The sequence below is a fragment of the Aquarana catesbeiana genome, linkage group LG01 (assembly GCF_042186555.1).
Source record: "Aquarana catesbeiana isolate 2022-GZ linkage group LG01, ASM4218655v1, whole genome shotgun sequence".
Lineage (NCBI taxonomy): Eukaryota > Metazoa > Chordata > Amphibia > Anura > Ranidae > Aquarana > Aquarana catesbeiana.
The window spans coordinates 774,338,889-774,362,181 of record NC_133324.1 but is presented as its reverse complement, the minus strand read 5'-3'; the positions used below and the strand labels follow the sequence as shown (position 1 = coordinate 774,362,181).

At 40.0% G+C, this 23,293-nt stretch overlaps 1 protein-coding gene across 1 annotated transcript in view; it reads right to left on the bottom strand.

The window, feature by feature from the left end:
- The window catches only part of GALNTL6 (polypeptide N-acetylgalactosaminyltransferase like 6), a 2,428,129-nt gene that overhangs the window by 117,110 nt on the left and 2,287,726 nt on the right, over positions 1-23,293 (bottom strand). Inside the window, exon 10 of the mRNA XM_073606417.1 lies at positions 5,308-5,424. Coding sequence (XP_073462518.1) covers positions 5,308-5,424 — 117 coding nt within the window. The remainder of the gene's footprint in view (positions 1-5,307; positions 5,425-23,293) is intronic.

The window sequence follows — 23,293 nt, the reverse complement described above, 5'->3', positions numbered from 1 at the left end:
TGTTCACCTCCTGTATCATGTCTGCAGCCTCTGACCATCTCTTGTCTTTTATCATGTCTGCAGTCTCTGAGGGGGAGTCTGGAGAGGAGAGCGCCACCAAAATGGGGGTCATAGGAGGAGTCGGACATGTGTGGACTGTGGAGAGGATACCATAGGATAAAACCAGAACCGCCAAGCCAGGCCAGCCTGGGGGGGGGTGCTGATGTAAGGGGGAGTGAATACAATAATGTAATGGTTTACTAATATAAAGGTCCCCCCCATATTATTACCCCCACTTAGCTTAGTGTATTCACTCTGCAGAAGGTGGTCTCTAGTCCCCAGAGCCCCCCTTACATCAGACTTCCCCCTTAGATCATGATCTGCAGCGTTCCCCTTTACATAAGAGTTCCCTTTCACTGTAAGGGGGAATCCTGCAGACTCTGATGTAAAGGGGAACTCTGTGCTGGCGGGGTTATAGTAACCTGACCTTCAAGTCAATGGAGAAATATGGTTTTTCACTTTTGTTTAACTTAAACACATTGCTAATAGCACTAGCTATGTGTTTATAAGTTAAATATTGATATTTGCACTGTTTAGCACTAAAAACTGTCATGTTAGGTACTTTTTTGCAGTGTCAGTAAAAAAAAAGTGGCTCAGTCAGTAAATTTCATGATTTTTGCCAGTAAAAAATTGGTGTCGTTTGTAAATGTTGGCGTTCTGCCAGTAAACTTTACTTCGGGGGGTTGGCAACACTGTCTTGTGGTCTCCTGTTAAAATCTCCAATCAGTGAAAGTGAAGCGCTTAATTAGAAGTACAAATGTGATATCCCAAATAAATATTAAATGCAAGAGTGCAAAAAATACAAAAATTACAAAAGTGCAAAAATAAGTGATGAATAAAAGTCCAGATAATTATATGGTGAAAGCAATCTGGAATTAGAAGTGTCCACCGTGTTGCAGAAAACTTCCTTCAGTGCTTAGACTCTACTATGCACTCACAAAAACCAAGAGCAAAACAACGTCCAACAAACTTCACAAGGTGTTATGAAAAGATCCCGTACAAACAAATCATATGAGAGCTTCAATACAATTTGTTTTAGCAGGTACTCCTCCCTGTTTGTTCTTGTTTAGAGTAGAATCCCCATCATAGGAATTAATGAACTGCACCACCAGGAGCCCAGAGAGTGCTTACATAGTGTAGTATTTTATTATAGAAATAATAAAAGTAATTGTTATATAAAAATGCTGCAGCGCAATCAATCATAAAACAGACTGGCCAGACTTACAATAATGGCTGCCACTCTGAACATGCAGACAAGGTGGCGTGACCTCAGCACATAGGCCCCTCTGACGAATTTTGTGCACACGTACTTTCTCAAGGGATATGCCTTCTCCTGTTAAAACTTGCCTAACTGAATAAAGACCCCAATGATAGTGTGTCTCATGATCTCCTGATAAAACTTGCCTAACTGCTAGTAGCCTCAGTGTTGATGTTTCATGGTCCCCTGACACAAACTGCCTAACTGATAATAACCCTAATACTGAGGTGTCTCATGGTCTTATGATACAACTTGCCTAACTGCTATTGACCCCGGTGTCTCATGTTTTTTTGGTATAACCTACATAACAGCTAATTACCCAAGTGCTGGTATGCCTCATGGTCTCCTGATAATACCTGCTCAACTGTTAGCAACCCCAGGGCTGGTATCTCGTGGTCTCCTAATAAAACCTGTCTAACTGTTAGTAACCCCAGGTTTGGTGTCTCATAATCTCCTGATAAAACCTCGGATCCTGATAAAGCGGAATTTCCGTCAAAAAAAGGGTGATGGGGGCTTTTGGTCGGATATTCCGACCGTGTGTTCTGTCTGAATTTCCACCAGCAAAAGATTGAGAGCTGGTTCTCTATTTTTCCGACGGAAAAAGTTCTTGACGGAAATTCCATTCGTCTGTATGCAATTCTGACATACAACAAACCATGCATGCTTGGAATTCTCAGCTCGACGTAGTGTTGTACGTCACCGCGCTCTTGTCGGTCGAAAGTTCAGAGAACTTTTTTGTGCCCGTGTGTATGCTAGCCAAGCTTGAGCGTAATTCCATCGGAAAAACCATCGACAGAAGTCGTTTTGCAAGTCGCCGCTGAAGTCGCGTGCAGGTCGCCTCGGTGAGTCGACCTGCAAGTTGTGTTGCCCCTGTGTGAACCGGCAGTAAAGGTAACAAAATACTTTCTTGTATCAAAAGAGGTATAGACTCCAGTAGGAGAGACATAATTTTACCTCTGTACAAATCATTATTAAGACCTGATCTGGAATATGTAGTTCAATTTTGGGCACCAGTTTAAAAAAAAAAAAAGGTTATTAGTAAACGGAATGGGATGTTCAGAGAAGGGCGACCAAACTGATAGGAGGCATGGAGGACCTCAGCTATGAGAAAAGATTTGCGGAACTGAATGTATTCTCTCTTGAAATAAAGAAAAAGGGGGGTATGATTAGCATGTATAAATACTTACAGTACATAGGCGATCCATATAGTGAAGTTAGTGTAGAGTTATTCACTTTCAGGTCATTAGAGGACAAGGGGGCACTTTTTACAGATGGAGGAAAAGAGATTTAACCTTCACATACAGAAAGAGTAACTCGTGCACAGTAGGAAACGAGCTGCAAAGCTGCCACACTTCACTTCCTGTCTTCCTTACTACAGATGCCAGCGCCTGCACCCAAAGGCAATTGAAAAATCGTCTAGGGGTGCCGACATTGCGGGATCCCTGGATAGGCAAGTGTCCTTATATTAAAAGTCAGCAGCTACAGTATTTGTAGCTGCTGACTTATTTTATTTATCTTTTTACAGACTGGAACTTTGCTTTGAGGCTTTAGAACCACAATTCTGTTCTCTGACATCCTCATGACACAACCTACCTGACTTCTATGGACTCCAATGTTGGTCTGAGGACACAACACTACTAACTGCTAGTAACCCCAACACTGATCTCCCATTCTCTGCTCATACAACCTGCCTAACTGCTAGATCAAGACAGAAATTGCGTGGATGTTTGCGGTGCCAAAAAATGTCCAAAGAAAAGTGATTGTTTAAAAAGTATAGCTGATATTTTATTGTAACAAATTCAAAGTTAAAAAGTACAAGAGAAAGTATTCACAATGATAATGGTGATATGGTGGTCACAAAAAGCAGATTCAAACAGAAGATACATTGCATATTAGGGCTAATGCACAATGTATCTATTCTGCTTGAATCTGCTTTTTGTGACCACCATATCACCATTATCATTGTGAATACTTTGTCTTGTACTTTTTAACTTTGAATTTGTTAAAATAAAATATCAGCTATACTTTTTAAGCAATCACTTTTCTTTGGACCTTTTTTGGCACCGCAAAAATCCCCGCAATTTTTCTGTCTTGATCTACTTATATTTGGAATGAGGTGCCTTATGATTGGGTGTTTCACCATTAACCAGACCAACTTCTTGTTCTGCCTAACTGCTAGTTACACGGATGCTGTTTTTCATGTCTAATAACACAAGGTAACTAGCTAGTAGTGGAGTAATTTTGGCAAAATTTACTTTGACATAGAATTTACTGCCTAAAAAAATCTAGCAGAAATGGGAAATGTCACTCAGTGAGCTGCTGAGACTTAATTTGTAAAGAAATGGTTTGTTTAAATGCTGTCACCTTACTACTCCTATTTTCTGTTATAATACTTAGGATCTTCCTCTTTGGTATGTCCCACTCATGCAAGTATTGTCCACACAGTGACTTAATTGACTGTGCAGTGTGTGGGTGCCTGGGTGGGGTGGACTGTGGGCTACTTGTTCTCAACAACAGAAAAGTAACATAGCATGCACTTATAGCAAGGAATGAAGCCGTTTGATTTAAAAAAGCAAAAAAAAAGCAATATTTCTGTAACGAAACTTGGTTTTACAGAGTAAAGACGTTATATAACGGCTAAATATGTGTCTGTGTAGGTTGTTCAAACCATAAATAATATATTTATTTTTTTTTTACTCCTGGAGTTTATGAGTTTTGAAATTGCTTAAATAATGCATTATTTAACTAAACACATTCGATTTTAGTCGACTAAAATGTACTGGAGATTTAGTCAACTAAATACGACTAAAACTAAAACAAAAGCAGAAGACTAAAATGGGACTAAAACTAAAATGCCATTTTATTCCTAAGACTAAAACTAAATCTAAATTTGCTGCCAAAATTAACACTGAGTACATGACAACCACCCCATCACCCTACCCTACACCATGTGTATTTGATTTTTATTTGTGTACTGTGGCTTTACGTATTTGGCTTTTTTTATTTGACAATTTTTTTCCTTTTTTGTTTTTAGATTTTCTGTGTGAATTATGAGGCCATTGAGGGATGTTTTTTGGCACACAAAAGGGTTCGGTAGCGTTAAAAACTAGCTTCTATAACCGCTAGGGGCCATTTAAAGACCACTGCACTCTTAAAAATCACAGGAAATACTTAATTTAACCTTAATGGTGAAACTTTGCAGAATTCTTCTGATTTTTGCTTACCTTTTGGGGAAAAAAATAAAAATTTTGCTTAGCGCTACTATTGACCCAGTGCTGGCCTCTCACAGTCTGCTGATACAACCTACATAGCCATCCCTGACCTCAGTGCTGATCTCTCATTGTCTGCTAAAACAGTTGTGCACTCCATTCACTCAGAGGAAAATGACGGGGCAATAGTAAAAATTACCTGTATCCTATAATAATCCCTAATCTGCTTGATGGGAAATCCTGGGAAGTCCTACACTTTGTTCACATCTGCCAGTCTAAAATTTACCAGATCTTAAATTATAAAATTAACCCTATAAATTCAGTTCATTAAAAATGCTTCACCATAGGGGTCATAAAAGTATTTACTCAATATTAGAATAGAGCGTTAGCTCACCGTTTACATCTTCAAGCAAGGGAATAATAGACTGCAGTATCTTATAGCAAACCAGCTGAATTCATTTTTTAAATTATTTCAATAAACTGAACATTCCCACGCTTAATATGTTTTACACGTCATTTGAGGTATTTGTAGTCGTTTAGTGAATAAGCCCTTAAGCCTTTACCTTTAGCATTTTTAACATTTTCTTGTCACTTTCAGATAAATTAATTTACAGGTAAATTCAGCAGTGAAAGTAATCTGGAGGAGGGACCAAGATGTCTAGCAATAAGCCTTAAGTGCAACCTACAAGGCTCATAGCCATCTTTGATTTAACATAGTAAATTGGCTTCTTATGCGGTATGGCACAGTTCAAGAGAAGCATTGCAATATACAAATTTAAAAGGGCATGTTTTGGATTGTACCTGTTCATGTGACCATGTCCTTTCAGAGCCATCTTTGACACAGGTGTCTAATCTGAGTTCTGTTCCAGTAGCTCCATGTTTGCTGTCAATGCAGAGGTTAGAGGCCACATTTCGTATCTATGAAGAAAATTTTAATATGTTATTTGAATACATTTTTACAGTGCACCACATATGGATCTGTGCATACAATACTGTCTCTAGCTAACTCACAAACAATTCTCTGGGGCCAGAGAAACAAAAAACATTAATTTTATGTAAAAATGTCTATTGTAGCATCAGACAGATTGACTGTTACTTCCAAGTATAGTCTTTATCACTGAACAAAGACTCTCTCTAACAGATGACCTATCATGTAGCAGTCAGCAACTCCTAAGTGTATGTAACATGACAAATGCTGTCACCTTTTACAGCAAATAATGTAGACTGTATAACAAAAGTACATTTTACCCAACCAACCTGGGACAAACCTTGTGGTTTTGGTGGGTCTCCTGTCTTTCTTAGTAATATCTACTTTTTGGCATAGCAGAATATATGTTGTTTTAGTGTAGTCATTATGATTTCTAAACCCACTGTGTGTTAGGGTACAATATTTAAAAAAAAAACATCAAGAACTACCTAAATCTAACCAACAAATTCAAATGGGTATATTCTAAACATGATTAAAGTTTAAAACTAAGGTAAGAATTTGGTGTGAAAATGTCTCTGGACCCCAAGACTACATGGGTAGTCATTGCTCACCTTCTATAGGTCCTCCATCCAGTTTTGTTTTGTCTTGAAGTCATCACACATGATTCCTATACATTTGGGTGATTCTGAGAGATTACTTGTAAGTGGACCTTCACTCAGAAAAAATAAACCTGCACCACTGTATCCCTCCACACCTTGGCAATCAAAAATGTTGATTTGTTTTTGTTTATTTACTTTTTATTCTTCACAGTGCATCCCACCCACTCACCCCATCCTACCTCCATTCTTGCCTAGAAATACATGAACCCTGTTCCTTGTGTCTTTTGGGATATATGTATCACATATCCCAGGAGGCAATGGCCTTCACACTGTAGCTAGGGAAGGAAGGACCAGAAGGGCTGTCTGGCAGAACCTGGAAGAGACAACTGGCAGCAACTGATATAAGAAAGAAAATAGTCATGACTAAGCTCCATGGGAGGAGTGAAACGTGTTGTGAGCATGGCTTGATTGGAGCCCGGGCTGAGACTGTCATGCACCTTCTTACAGGGTTTTGCAGAGATGTGCGACTTCCAGGACCTCCCATTTATAGCAATGATGTGTACACTTAAAGAATAAGTTCACCTTTTGCAACATGTTACATGTTCTACCCGTTTAGGTTGGAACATGTAATATGTTCCAGCTCCTGCCCCCTCTCCCCTCAATCCGCCCTCGCTGTAATAGCACATTAGCAGATGGAGGTTCTTCTGCCCACACCTGTTGTCACAAATTAAGTTGAAAACAGCAAGGCAGTGTGGGGCTATGCCCCCACAGTTTATTCATTTGCATTCCTGTCAATGAATAAACTACAAGTATCATCTGCCACCATGGCAGATGGACTTGTAGCTTCAATGGACTGCAGGGGTGCTGATAAGCACTCTCTTAGTCCACCGACAGTTTTTAAACAGTAAGCTTGTATGGAGGTATGAGCTGAAAGCTGGTGGACTTGTCTGCAGGAGTCCACATAGCACATAGAAACCTCTTGGTACAATACTTTCCAGCCTCCTGCAGGAAAAAAACAAATAAATGCACTTTTTTTGGCAGAAATATGTGCATTAAAGCCATATGTAATTATATGCTGCAAAGCTGGAATCAGGTGCTAAGCATGTGAGCGTTAAACTTTAGGTAATGCTGGGACCTTGAAGAAGGGGACATACCCTGAAAGCTTGTCCTGAAAAATTGTATGTTAGTGCAAATAAAGAAAGTATCACAGACAGTACTAATTGTTTCTGTCGCAAGTGCACTAATACAGCTATAATTACCTCAAGTTAGGAAGCGTTGAAATTAGAAATATTTTTTTTTTACACTTACCATTTTAAAAAGGATCCTTACCCTAACCAACATGAAAATAACTATCACAAATCTTATTTTTTTTATGCTTGCAAACTTTACATCAATAACACAATGACATCTCCATATCTGCAAAAAATTAATTTTCTGCATGTAACCACTAGATGTCTCATAACTCTACATTTGGTTATTTCACCCAGTAAATTCTTGATAGAAAAACATGATTTTTTAACTACTATGAGTGCTGTGGGATAGCTGGTTGTATAGTAATACGTATTGTTATACAGTGACCAGCTGTCTGATTTCCAGAAACAGCCCTTGTTTTAGCATGTCTGCTCCTGGACAAATATATCCCTCAGTGTTTGTCTGAAACAACCTGTCCTTGCTTTCTTCTACCTCCCTAGCTGCTTCACTACTCTCTGAGGGAGAAAATTACAATCATCACCAAAAAAACCCCCAAAACATAAAAAACTGAAAAGATCAAGCTTAACCTCCTTATACATGAAGGTAAAACAGGTCTTAATGCCTGAAGTTTTGCAACTTTGTGTTTGTTTAATTGTACATATGAAAACTACTTAGCTTATTCAAGTGAATTATACGTTGTTTTCTACAGGATAATTTGGGCCTTCATTTGGTGGCAAATATTAATGGATATCTCTGAGTTTATTTATTATTTAGGAAATGTAGCCCCAAATAACAAAAAAACAAATATTTTTTTAAAGATTAGCTGTATATCTCTTGTCATTACCATGACCTACTACTAAAAAAAAACAAAAAACAAAATAAAATAAATGTTCCTATTCCTGGCGTTTGTGTCAATAACATAAATGTATATTATTTGTTTGCATGAATAGTAGGACCAAGAAACAAAAGTGTTCATCATTTTGTTATTTATTTTTTTCTACCAATAACACACTGACACTAAATATTTATAATAAATAAATAGTTTATAATATAAAACATACTAACCATGACTTTGACCCTAGCCTTTTGACCTTTACAATAACCTAGATTAAGTCCTGATCTAGCTCTTTTATCTTTATTTATTATTCTTTTTTAGGCCCCTTTCACCCTGATGGACTGATCCATTGCTCTCTATGGAGCAGCGAATGTCAGTGGACATGTGTCCGCTGACACCCATTGGCATCTGATCTAATCCTGTTCGCTAAAAACAGATGGATGGGGATCCATTCCCCATCTGTCCGGGAGATCGAATGACAGTCGAATGGAAACAGACAGGTGGTATTTTTCCATCCAACCATCCCATAGGGAACAGCAGGCTGTGTCTGTGTCCCCTCTGCATAGCGGAGTGGATACGGACCTCTCAACTGCCTGCTGAGCAAGCAGATCCACTTGATAGAATCCTCCCCGCCTGAAAGGGGCCTTATTTATTATTTTCTTTACACACACCTGTACATGGTGATCCAGCCAGTAACACACTTCCTGTCTTAGGGTGTCTTCACTCCACTTCAGAAGCTGTGGACACACCCTTACCATTGTCAATCTGGGGAGAGGGTAGTTTAGATTGACTTGACTAATAAGTTCAAACTCAACTCCAGTTACAGCAAAAGTTTTTTTTTTCTTTTGGAATAAAGGTTTTATATATATGAATAAAAAAACGGACCATTGTAAGCACCCCTTCAGAATGGTTTGTCTAATCACTCTAACTGCCACTTTTGCTGGACAGCTTGGTCTGTTAAAGGAAGTAAAAAACAACAGACTTACTGGCAAAATTAACCAGGTGAAAATAAAGGAAGAAAAAAGGACTTGTCAATCATGTCAATCAGTGGCTGCAGCCAGTCTGTGTATTCTGATACCTCATGGAGAAAAGTGGATGACTGCACTTAAATGTATGAAAATTCTAAGTAAACTTATTGGTAATCGATTAATGCAAAGACATCACAGCAACAACAGACAGGAAACAACATTTTTCATACATTTGAGTGAGGTCACCCACTTCTCTACCTGAAGTATCTTGTTGCTTGATAACAGGATCAGCACCTCCTTGTATGGAATAGGGGGCTTGAGAGGTGGGCCGACCTAGCAGTATCTTTACTTTATTAGATTGCTGTGTATTCTGATAGGGGTGGGTCCCGCTGTCAGAATACAATGTCCTGACAGTTTGGGGGGTGGGGGCCCTCTTTGGTCCTCTATCCACTGTAGAGATGGAGAATGACCAACTTAAGAACTGTGTGGGTTTATAGCAAGGATTGAAAGTCAAATGATGATAAGAAATACCAGTGGTTAGTATAGACAGTTTGGATACACATAGAATGGCTATTGCACCATTTCTGATGTGTGCACTACAGGGACTAACCCCATGCTGACACCTGCCTCAATTCAAATCAATGTACTGACACTGACCCAGCCAACCAAGAGTTATAATAATTTGTAGCTGAGGCCTGTGCATAATATTGTGCATTTGAAGCAAATCTGGTCATGCTCTAGCTATGAGTACACCTTCAGAAGATGCATTCAAGATGTCTACAAAGGCCTATTACCTTGATGACAATGATAGTACACTGCTCTGGCTATTATCTAATTCTCTTTAGAAAATTCTTTAGAAACGTAAGAAGAGAGTCTAGATTGCTGTGTCAGTGATCAAGTACTTTTCTTGCGTCACTAACTGAATTTTTTCCCTACAAGCTACAGCAGTACCTATAACAAAAAGCTTCACAATTGTACTTTCTTTGTCTAAGTTAGTTTGAATGCCTAAACAATAAGGCAATAATGCCTGCTAACCAATACATTACAGAATAAAGATTGTGTTTTGTATGTGGAATTTAGCCTCCTACCCCAACATGCACTAGGTACTGTACATTCCACCATCATGACAATGTTGCAGCCTCAACAATGGCTAGTAGAGTGTAGTTTTTTCTTTGGAGTGGTACTTTGAACATGGCAAGTAAGATGTTTGCTATTGTATAAGTAAATAGGGAATATAGAAGATTGATTTTATTATCAAATAACAGACAAACAGTGAAGTAGGTAAGTATATATTTTCTGTATACTTCACTAAGATGCAGGGAACTGAAGCATACTATGTTCTTTGTAAGTGCAGCCAGCATTCAGAAAGATGGTATTCGCCTGTGGGGCTGTTAGGAAACTGAGGGAAAAATTGTTTGTATGTGATTTAATTATTGTGCATAATGGTTAATGGAAAATCTCAGCTGCTTTACAAATGTCCTGTGTTCAATAATATATAATAAAACGACCAAAACAGAAATAAAGCAATAAATTAAAATCCATGAGACAAACATTTCAGGCTTTCATTTCTAACTGAAGTAGGCTGGTGAATGCACGAGGAATACAATGAAAATAATTTTAACTTCATGATTTTTATGTGCAACTGAATGAGCCATTGGTGACAGAATGTGAAAAGAAGCTAAGGTTGTAAAGACATTTAAAGTGTGTTTCCACCCTTTGCTGTGTTGCAGCTGGGTGCTTGCTTGTGCTGTCAGTTTCAGTTAGATTACAGGGAAATGTAGAGCTGAAAAACTGAAAGAGCAGTCTAGGTCGGTCCTTACATTGCATTGTTTTTTTCTTTTTCTTTTTTTTTTATTTAGATAGAACCACCGTGTCTTATAATGCTAACAGATATCAGATCAGATGTCTCGCTAGGTCCTGTCCTCTTTATATCATGTGCACTGACAGCAGCTTCAGTTAAAATGAAGCCTGTACACAGTGGTTGCATTCCCGCTTGCAATTTTGCGTGGTCGATTTTCAGGCGATTCCACGTGTCGTAAATAGGGCAGCCCATTCACTTCAATGGGCTGCCCTTTGTGTGCTTGTTGCCCAAAAAAGCCCCTGCTCCTATCTGGGCAACAAACTTCATACAATTTTTAAAAACGCAATTTCCTGCGATTTTGTCGGGCAACATTTGAGGCAAATTCACATCGCATTTGAGGTGCCATTTAGAATGAATGGAACCCAAACACGCGTTGCACAATTTGCACAATGCAATGACGGTCACATGATTTGGAATCGTGGATAGAATCACGGAGATTCTGCTCGCGATTCCAAGTCGGCAAATGTCAATGGGGACGTAAGTAGCTAGCGATGGGCTTATCTTCTTGGGTTCACTGACTGGCCACGTTCAGTGAATACAGCTAGAAATCTGCAAATTGCAAAATGTTATGCTAACATAGTTACATAGTTAGTCAGGGTGAAAAAAGTCCATCCAGTTCAATAAAAAAAAAATAAAAAATACAATCCCATATACACAATCCTTCATCCACAGTTGATCCAGAGGAAGATGAAAAACCCCAGCAAAGAATGCACCCATTTGCTACAGCAAGGAAAAAAATTCCTTCCAGATCCAAAGAGAGGCAATCGGATTTTCCTTGGATCAACGTTGCCTATAAATGTCAGTACCCAGTAATATTATGTACATTTAGGAAAGAATCAGGCCTTTTTTAAAGCAATCAACTGAGCTGGCCACCTGTGCAGGGAGTCTATTCCACATTTTCAGCTCTTACTGTGAAGAAACCTTTCCGTATTTGGAGTGAAATCTTTTTTCCTCTAGACGTAAAGAGTGCCCCCTTGTCCTCTGTGATGACCTTAAAGTGAATAACTCAACACCAAGTTCACTATATGGACCACTTATGTATTTGTACATGTTGATAATATCCCCCTTAATCTCTTCTCAAGAGAGAATAAATTCCGTTCCTTTAATCTTTCCTCATAGCTGAGCTCCTCCATGCCTCTTATCAATTTGGTTGCCCTTCTCTGCACTTTCTCCAGTTCCCCAATATCCTTTTTGAGAACTGGTGCCCAAAACTGAACTACATATTACAGATGATGCCTGACTTATGATTTGAACACGAACAAAATGATATCTCGCTCTCTGGAGTCCATACCTCTCTTAATACAAGAAAGTACTTTGCTCGCTTTGGAAACCGCAGCTTGGCATTGCATGTATTATTTAGCTTATGATCTACCAAAACCCCCAGGTCCTTCTCCACTATGGATTCCCCCAGTTGTACTCCCCCTAGTATCTATGATGCATGCATATCCTTAGCCCCCAAGTGCATGACTTTACATTTATCAACATTAAACCTCATTTGCCACTTAGTTGCCCAATTAGACAGTGCATTAAGGTTGGCTTGTAAATTGGAGACATCCTGTAAGGACATATTCCACTGCATAGCTTAGTGTCATCTGCAAAGGCAGAAATGTTACTTTTAATCCCAGACCCTATATCATTTATAAAGGTATTAAAAAGTAAGGGCCCCAACACTGAACCTTGGGGTACACCACTGATAACCTTAAACCATTCAGAGTAATGCCCCGTACACACGGTCGTTTTTTCCGACAGAAAATGTGTGATAGGACCTTGTTGTCGGAAATTCCGACTGTGTGTAGGCTCCATCACACATTTTCCATCTGATTTTCCGACACACAAAGTTTGAGAGCAGGCTATAAAATTTTCCGACAACAAAATCCGTTGTCGGAATTTCCGATCGTGTGTACACAAATCCGACGTACAAAGTGCCACGCATGCTCAGAATAAATAAAGAGATGAAAGCTATTGGCTACTGCCCTGTTTAGAGTCCCGACATACGTGTTTGACGTCACCGCGTTCGGACCGATCGGATTTTCCGACAACTTTGTGTGACTGTGTGTATGCAAGACAAGTTTGAGCCAGCATCCGTCGGAAAAAATCCTAGGATTTTGTTGTCGGAATGTCCGATCAATGTCCGACCGTGTGTACGGGGCATAAGAGTCATTAACCACTACTATCTGAATTCAGTTTTTTAGCCAGTTTTCTATCCATTTACAAATTGATCTTTCCAAGCCTGTAGACTTTACTTTACACATTAGTTGTGTGTGGGGAACTGTGTCAAACGCTTTTGTAAAATCCAAGTATACCACGTCCACAGCCACCCCTCTGTCCAAGGTTTTACTCACCTCCTCATAAAAAGAAATCAGGTTTGTTTGACAACTACTGTCTTTCATGAATCCATGCTGTCTGTTGCTTAAAATATTTTTTTTCAGCAAGAATTCCTCTATGTGATCTTGTATTAAACTCTCCAGTATCTCCCCGACTATAGTTAAACTAACAGGTCTATAGTTACTTGGAAAATACTTTGATCCCTTTTTAAATATGGGCACCACATTGGCCCTACGCCAATCCAGTGGTACCATTCCAGTCAGTAATGAGTCCCTAAAAATTAGAAACAATGGCTTTGAAATGACAGAGCTCAATTCTTTTAGGATCCGTGGGTGGATTCATCTGGTCCAGGTGCTTTATCCACCTTTATTCTGTCTAAATATTTCTGGACCATATCACTTTTGAGTAGGGATGAGCTTCGAGTTCGAGTCAAACTCATGTTTGACTCGAACATTAGCTGTTCGCAAGTTCGCCGAACAGCGAACAATTTGGGGTGTTCGCGGCAAATTCGAATGCCGCAGAACACCCTTTAAAAGTCTATGGGAGAAATCAAAAGTGCTAATTTTAAAGGCTTATATGCAAGTTATTGTCATAAAAAGTGTTTGGGGACCCGGGTCCTGCCCCAGGGGACATGGATCAATGCAAAAAAAGTTTTAAAAACGGCCCTTTTTTTCAGGAGCAGTGATTTTAATAATGCTTTAAGTCAAACAATAAAAGTGTAATATCCCTTTAAATTTCGTACCTGGGGGGTGTCTATAGTATGCCTGTAAAGGGGCGCATGTTTCCCGTGTTTAGAACAGTCTGATAGCAAAATGACATTTGGAAGGAAAAAACCCATTTAAAACTACCCGCGGCTATTGCATTGCCGACAATACACATAGAAGTTCATTGATAAAAACGGCATGGGAATTCCCCACAGGGAAACCCAGAACCAAAATTAAAAAAAAAAAAATGACGTGGGGGTCCCCCTAAATTCCATACCAGGCCCTTTAGGTCTGGTATGGATATTAAGGGGAACCCCGGCCAAAATTAAAAAAAAAAATGACGTGGGGTTCCCCCTAAATTCCATACCAGACCCTTCAGGTCTGGTATGGATTTTAAGGGGAACCCCGCGCCAAAAAAAAACAAAAAACGGCGTGGGGTCCCCCCCAAAAATCCATACCAGACCCTTATCCGAGCACGCAACCTGGCAGGCCGCAGGAAAAGAGGGGGGGACGAGAGTGCGCCCCCCCTCCTGAACCGTACCAGGCCACATGCCCTCAACATTGGGAGGGTGCTTTGGGGTAGCCCCCCAAAACACCTTGTCCCCATGTTGATGAGGACAAGGGCCTCATCCCCACAACCCTGGATGGTGGTTGTGGAATTGGAGGATGAAGAAGAAGATGAAGAGAAGAGCGGGAGCCTCCCCCCATGCCATGGGTGCGGAGCGGCCTGAGGAGAAGAAGATAGAAGACGCCGCGGAGGAGATGCTGGATGAGAACGCCGGAGGAAGAACCAGAAGAGCCAGAAGAACCAGAAGAAGAAGAAGATGAAGGAAGATAGAAGAAAGAAGAAGCATTTAAATAAAGGAATTGTCAAAAACTGTCTCTTGTCATTTTTAACATTTTTGACAGTTTTTTAGTGAAATGGTAGGGGTAAGTACCATTTCACACAGGGGGGGCCGGGATCTGGGGGTCCTCTTGTTAAAGGGGGCTTCCAGATTCCGATAAGCCCCCCGCCCGCAGACCCCCACAACCACCGGCCAGGGTTGTGGGGATGAGGCCCTTGTCCTCATCAACATGGGGACAAGGTGTTTTGGGGGGCTACCCCAAAGCACCCTCCCAATGTTGAGGGCATGTGGCCTGGTACGGTTCAGGAGGGGGGGCACACTCTCATCCCCCCCTCTTTTCCTGCAGCCTGCCAGGTTGCGTGCTCGGATAAGGGTCTGGTATGGATTTTTGGCGGGACCCCACGCCGTTTTTTTTTTTTTTTGGCGCGGGGTTCCCCTTAAAATCCATACCAGACCTGAAGGGTCTGGTATGGAATTTAGGGGGAACCCCACGTAATTTTTTTTTTTAAATTTTGGCCGAGGTTCCCCTTAATATCCATACCAGACCTGAAGGGCCTGGTATGGAATTTAGGGGGACCCCCACGTCATTTTTTTTTTTTAATTTTGGTTCGGGGTTTCCCTGTGGGGAATTCCCATGCCGTTTTTATCAATGAACTTCTATGTGTATTGTCGGCAATGCAATAGCCGCGGGTAGTTTTAAATGGGTTTTTTCCTTCCAAATGTCATTTTGCTGTCAGACTGTTCTAAACACGGGAAACATGCGCCCCTTTACAGGCATACTATAGACACCCCCCAGGTACGAAATTTAAAGGGATATTACACTTTTATTGTTTGACTTTAAGCATTATTAAAATCACTGCTCCTGAAAAAACGGCAGTTTTTAAAACTTTTTTTTGCATTGATCCATGTCCCCTGGGACAGGACCCAGGTCCCCAAACACTTTTTATGACAATAACTTGCATATAAGCCTTTAAAATTAGCACTTTTGATTATTCATGTTCGTGTCCCATAGACTTTAACGGTGTTCACGTGTTCGAGCGAACTTTTTTTCCTGTTCGCATGTTCTGGGGGGGTGTTCGGCTCATCCCTACTTTTGAGCAATTGAGGATCATTTGGGGCTGTGTCAATTCCATCCCCATTATGGAGATGAGCCCCCCCATGCCCCTTTGTATATACAGAGCTGAAGAAAGTATTTAATAAATTTGCCTTCTCTTTACCCCCAGTCACCCACTCTAGATTATTTTGTAAAGGGCCTACATGCTCAGACCTAACCTTTTTACTATTAATATATCTGAAGAATTTTTGGGGGTTTGTCATACTATCTTTTGCAATCTGCCGTTCATTTTGAATTTCCTTTTTACATATTCTGTTATATTCTTTGTAGCATTTAAACGATGATAGTGTTCCTTCATTTTTATATTTTTTAAAAGTTCTTTTCTTATTATTTATAGCCATTTTAACTTTGACTGTGCGACACATAGGTTTTATTTTTAACCTTTTAAAGTATTGCTCATGGGAATATACTTTGCAGTGAGTTCGCATAGTCTTTTTGAAGAATTCCCATTTCTGTTCTGTGTCCCTTGAACCTCATGGAAATCAATGGGAAACAAGTTATGAAAATCACTTCTCTTCAGTTTCAAGACTAATAGGCAAGGGATTGTCAACCAAACTTGGGGAAATGGTGCTGCCAGTGGAGACATTTACCAATGCAAAAAAATACAGTTAATTGTGTGTGTGTGTGGGGGGGGGGGGGGGGGCACTCTTTTTAACAGGCTTAAAGTAAAACATTTACAATACACAAGTATTTTCAACAACTTGCTTGGGTGATGCCTTGAACCTCTCTGTGAATCATCTGTAAGATCAACTAAAGCTAATAGGCAAGAGATTGTCAAACAAATGGCATGATGAGCCTGGCATTTCTCTTGGGTACATGTACCAATGCAAAAGCTCTTAAAAAGGCAAGTGGAACATTAACAATACACAATAAATAAATAACATGCTTGGAGAATGCCTTAAACCTGCATGTGAAGTGGTGTACCTGTACAATGTACAAAACCAAAAGTGACATTTAAAAAGAAAAAAATATATACCATTCAAATTGCCACTAAATAGAATTTCCCAGCCCCTTCATTCTGCTTGTAAACAAAGCTATGGGTATTCCCCCAACATCTATACCAAACCCTTATACTAGATGAGAATTGAGTATGGATTGTAAGGTTGGGTCCCACAATAAAGAAAAAAGCTGTGTGTGGTTCTCTTTAAAAATCTGTACCAAACCCTTATCCTTGATCAGGATCTAGTATGTTTTTGAAAGGGGAAGCCTACACAAAAAACAAGAAATAAAAGTGTGGGTTCCTCCCAAAATCCATACCAGACCCTTATCCAAGCATGTAACCTGGTTGGTGTACCTCAAAAGAAAGAGAGAGAAGAGAAGAAAGCAAAGACAGAAGGCCATGGGAGAGATCCTTATGTTATAGTAGTTTACAGGTAGTTAGATACAATGTAGGAAGAGAGGATAAAAGGCAATGGCATCTGTGGGGTTACTGAGCTCCTGTATGGGGGGGGGAGTCAGAAAACCCAGGGTGAAAGCCTGTGGAGAATATAACTGTCCCCGCACAGAAGCGTTCACGCTCAATGGAAGGTGAGGTGATCAGGGCAGTTCTACTCACTGTGATCTGGATTCTGGTGTATTTACAGAAAGACATCTTGGAGCTCTAAGAGATTTGATAGTAGTGTCAGCAGAGGCGCCCAAATGTAAAAGAGAAACTGGGAAGCTGATGCTTCACTGAATCATTAAAAACACAGTTAATGCATCTCGCGTCACTATACTGGCCACTATAAAAAGCTGTGATCTTTCTAATCCACTGTTTGTGTGCTGGAAAGCACATTGTGCATTTGTAGTATTTAAATGAACAAAGTAATGCATGACAGCTGGCTGGCCAGGAAAGTGGGGTGGGCAGTGAATGTGTGCTTCCACTCCTGACACATACCAGGCCACATGCCCTCAACATAGGGAGGCTACCTTGGCAGAGGTCCCCTCTGGCAAAGCACTTTGTTCCAATGTTCCACCTTCTAAATTCTCCCTTATACTCTTCTGTACTCTTGTAGATGTGGACCTAATGAGGGGCCATGTGTGTATCTTTAAAAACAACCTTGTATAGTGCTGTATACATGTCCAAATCTGTAAAATGCTGAAAGTGGAGCCTGATGCCAGAACAATGTATCTCCAGTGTACATGTACAGAAATGACATCAACAGTGGATGCCCTATGGCTGAAGTAAGAAAACACCAACCCAGAAGAAGTGGAGAAGAAGATGGCAGTGAGAGATGACACAGTTAGGGAGAGCATGAACATGTTAGTTCTAGAGGAGGCCAAACTTCGTGGTAAGTCTGCCAAGAGCCCCTTCCCCCAGCTTATTAAGCCCAGACCCCTACCCATATTCTGGCAAGAACAATAAATCGTTCTCCTGCTGTATAAAACCTCCTCTACATTTGTACTTGCAGCGATTCCTCTCGCTGGCTGCTAGGTCAACCACTGTTTATTTCAGCAACAGGAACCACATCAATCAGCAGAGGACACACCCAGAAGTTATGGATAGTAGTGCCACCCATAATTCTTCAGTAGAATGCAGATTTAACACACCACCCCAGAAAAAGTAGGTATTACAATTCTTCTTTTACAAGCTGGTTCAGTCTGAGATTAATTTAATAGTGAAAGGGTGGCTTTCACTTTTTGATTGTGACTTGAGGGAAGGGAGAGTAGATTCCATCCCTAAGTGCAAATAGGAGGGAGCATAATGTGTACTTCGTCCAGTTTTTTCCTCCTCCGGCTTCTCTTTTTAACAGCTTGTGGCAATGATGCTGGAGTAACACCTTAGCGATGCTGGCCAGAAGTGGGACCAACAATTTGGAGGCTCAAGGTGTGGCTTTAACTGATATACTAAGTTGATTTATAAAAACACGGTAAAGCAATCCTGAGCCTAGAGCTTTCATTAAAGAACTGCTGCACTGTCTATCAGCTGTTGCTTTTACACTGCACAACTTGACTTCCTGTTGCCAAACCTTGCCTGCATCTTGACCATTATCTGCCTGCCATTGATGCTGATGTGTGATCCTCTGTTGCTGACCTGGCTTGTCTGATTCCACATCCAGTTATCTGTCTGCCCTGCTCTGCAAAGTGCCTGATGTGACTGGCCCTCCATCTACTGTGTTCTCTTCATCCACTGTTCCTGTAGCCATCCTCTGCTTCAGCCATCCAGCACTGCTCTGGTTACTTACCAGCCACATACCACAGCTTCCAACGGAAGATCTTGTAGGCACTCCTACCTAGCCGTGCTCTCGCGGCCACTGTTGAAACTCCAGTGGTCCTTGAATTGGGGCTGTACGAAAGGTCTGCTTCTACACGTCAGGCTCTGCCACAGGTACGTGACAACGACCAATGGATCACACAGTGCCATAGAGCTGTGTGATCTTTCAGCTTTATGAATGAAAAAACAGCACTGCTGATTGGCACATAAGCCCAACATCATTCATTCATAAAGGTGAACGCTCACACAGTGTCACAGTGACTGGGTTTTGTATATGTAAAAGTAGCCTCTGATAGACACACAGAGTTACAGCTCTGAGTGATCTGTCACTATTATGAATGAACAATCAGTACCGCCTGTTAATTCCTTGAGGTGAATTTATAAAACTGGAGCAGATTTACATGGCAACCAATCAGCGTCTATCTTCTACTTTTAAAGTAAAGATTGCTCATTTATAGTAGTGAAAGATCTGCATCCTAGACATTGGGTTCAGCTTTCTGCAGGCTATATCTCCCCCCCACAGGAATGTGCATAATTTGAGCTTCAAATGTAGAGGGGAGTTAAAGCCAACATAGAGACGTGCATTTTGGGGATAACAAGGCCAACAATTGGAAAGGTGCTCCAGCGTGAGTGCTGGACACTATGGTGCCGTTGAAAGGCAGGAGCGAGGCATGTGACATCATTGCTCACATGTGTGCTTGTGATATTGCACGTGTGGATTTGATCCACCTTGTGGTTGATGGCTGTTTGGGTTTGTCAGTTGGCATCCATTACCATGATGTTGAGGGATGGTATTTCGGCTCCACCTGAGACTATAAGGTGGCTGATGGGGAGGTTGGTCCTCTTTCCCCATTTGCAAGGTGCCAGGCAACATCACAACATCTTCTTGTCAGATGTGAGATTCCCAGTTTGCTATTTTAGTTAGTTTTTTTTTTTTTTATTATGGTGCCACTATTAGGATTATTCTACTTCATTATCCTCCTTTTTTATTTTTCATTTCATATGTATGGGGTCCTTTTCCACCCCTTTAGAAATTTATTTTGGTTTCCTTTTTATTTGTCACTTTATTAAACACACATGCCTATTAGTTACTCTATTATCACAATCTTAGACATCCCTGTTTTTTTCTTCATTATTTTATTATGTTATACTTATAGATTTATTTTTTTCCTCTTTTTTAGTAATCTATTCTCTTGTTCAGCTCTCTGTGTGGATTCCCTTTGTGTGTCCTCCATCTCTGCCAGTTTCAAGGACAGACGTAACGTGGTAATCCTCTCACTGGATGTTCAGTGGATGATGATCAATCACCACCCCCCTTCTTTTGTGACTGGGTGGGTACGAGTAAACATATATGTTGGCACAATTAGCCACTGGGATGAATAAGAGGTTTGTATCCCTTTGTCACACTTAATCTGTTTATTTTTTTGCAGTTGAATATTTACATTATCTCTCCTAAGGAAGTGAATTTCATAAAACGCGTTGAGAATGCTATGAACGCATCAATGATATAGCCCATTCAATTTATAACCTATGACTGTTGATGCTATTGTGAATATTCTCCTATAGATACCTGTGAATTCACATATTTGTTTTCAATTTAATCTTTTAAATTATTTTTGTAATAAACAATTTTTATTTTAGGATTAATTGTTTTGGCATTTCTTAGGAAAAGTCCCTTGGGCATTAATTGTCTGGTTGTTCCTTGCATTTAAGGGGATGTAGAAATGCCAAATTTGTGCATGAGACCACACATTGTATACATATAACTGGAAAGGGACTAAGCACTATATGCATTTGGGCCCCTGGAGAGTTAGTAAATCTGTAAACATAGAGGAAGGTCGGGAGAAAAATAAAGACTAGAATCTGACTGATTGCAATGGACATTTGTTCCTATTTTTCTACTTTTTGTATTACACAAACACACTAATTATACTAATCTATACTTCTATAATATCCTTTAGATTGTAAGCTCTCATGAGCAGGGCCCTCCTAATCTTCCTCTGTTGAATGGTTTTGTAACTGCACACTCTCTTTATTTTGTAAAGCGCAGCAGAAATTGTTAGTGCTATATGAATTCTGAATAATATAATAATAATATTGATCTAGAAAAATAAAAATTGGGAGTTTTCACTTGGATTCAAAGGGAGCCTGCGTAGACTCAAAATATTGCTTTATTTTAAATTATTTGTGATGTTTATGAGTCATACTTATTATTTTTCAGGCTTATTCACAGACACTGCATAATCTGATGATCATAAAGATAGGAAGCTGAATCTGATTAATCAGTTACTTGAACAGGAAATTAATAAAGCTGTTTTTTTTCTACTGGCACAGAATATAAAGCACTCTTGTATTCTAAAATGTACAGAGAGGAACAATGTCTGACGAGAAAGACCTCTTTGATGAAGAGAGAGAATATCAGAACAGATCAGAGAATGGCTCTGCATTATAAAGGACTAGTCGACACCCAGTGCAAATAAAAGTTTACCGCTACCAAAAAACCTAAACATATTTGAAAAAGATATATGAAAGCTGAGTAAATCATTCATACATCATCATAGATAGGATTAGGTAGTTAAAATGTAACAATCCAAATAAGTGTCACTACGTACATGATGCAAGTTATACTCGATAATAAAGCCAAGAATTTCATTTTTCAGTAATAGTTACTGTATATGTAAACTTCAGTATGAACTTTTGCTTTTCCCATATGGGAAGTATCTTACCACACATATAGTACATTGACCCTATGCAGAAATACTGTCATAAATAGTTGTAACCCTGATATATATATATATATATATATATATATATATATATATATATATATATATATATATATATATATATATATATATATATATATTTATACTTTCAGGGGCTGACCCGCCTATGCTGAAGGGACCTTTTACTACAGATGTGGCCCTTTCTCTGTACTATTAAGCAGGCTGAGAAAACAGTCAATGTGCTCCCCTGCTTCCCCACTGGAAACCTTGCATTGCCTCCTTTTTTGGGAACAATGTCAGTTGTCCTTCAAGCTGCATAGTTGAAGATTCTTTACGTTATTTATGCAGTCACACAGTCTACAGAAGAGTCTTAGATAGATATCATTGCAGTTCTAAACTTTACCTCTATATCACCATGACCTCTTTCCCTAAGTCCCATTATTACTCTTTATTTTAAGCTTCAACTAAATATTCTGTCGGACACCATCAACTCATTGTAATACAAATGTTTATCTGATATATACTCTGACTGGCTCTAGAGTGAATATCCATGATCATGGAGTTTACTGCATACATTCTTCGCAATTTAGTGCACTACACGCCCTGAACCCATTTACTCTGATCCCAATACACCCAAGCTTAGATTCTGATAGATAAGCTAAGGTTGATCCATCTTACCTACCCTTAAATATCATACTCTCTCACAATATGAAAATTGAAGTATCCATCAGGGCGTGAGGATTGGGTGTCTTATAGATAAGCCGATTCTGACAAGGTCAGGTCCCCCCGGCATCTTCACTTCACTTCTCCACATGTCACTTTACCCTGTTTATGTAATGAAGATTCACCTCTTACAAGATAACATTCAACATCTGCTTAAACCCATATGGGATCCTTAACCCTAGTTTCACTTCTAACCTTGGCTGTCACCACATATACTGTGGCTTTCTTAGCCTCTCTGATTACACACACGTTATTTCCCGCAACCAACTAGCTGCCCTAACTCCCTTGCCCAATAGATCATTAGTTTACTGCCTGACCTAATTCACATAATCTGATCTTGGATGTCACTCGGAGCACACCCCTTCACTCTGAAACTTCAGTGCCTTTCTCTTCTCCTGTAGGATTTCATCCCTGTGGCTTCTGGTAAGTCACAGGGCTGTCTAACAAATTATTTTCTTCTTTATAGGCCCCTTAGAATTTGCCCTAAACCCTTAATTTTCCCCTAGCCCTTTCTGACTCACCTTCATTCTCCCCCTGTCTCCTTTGATCCCTGTACCAACCCTATTCCTGACACCCATCTCACTCCTCGAGGGACATCCGACCCTTCCTGTTCCTTGTGTGGGGATCTGCTGCCCTTTCTGTATGTGTAAATAGCTGTTGCTTGTTTAATACTACAGAGTTAGTTGGTCTTAGACAGGTACTTCCTGTCCCTGCTGACTGGGTCAGAAAACCCAGTGGGAGGACTGTGATATTTTATGAAGGTGAGTTTCCAAGA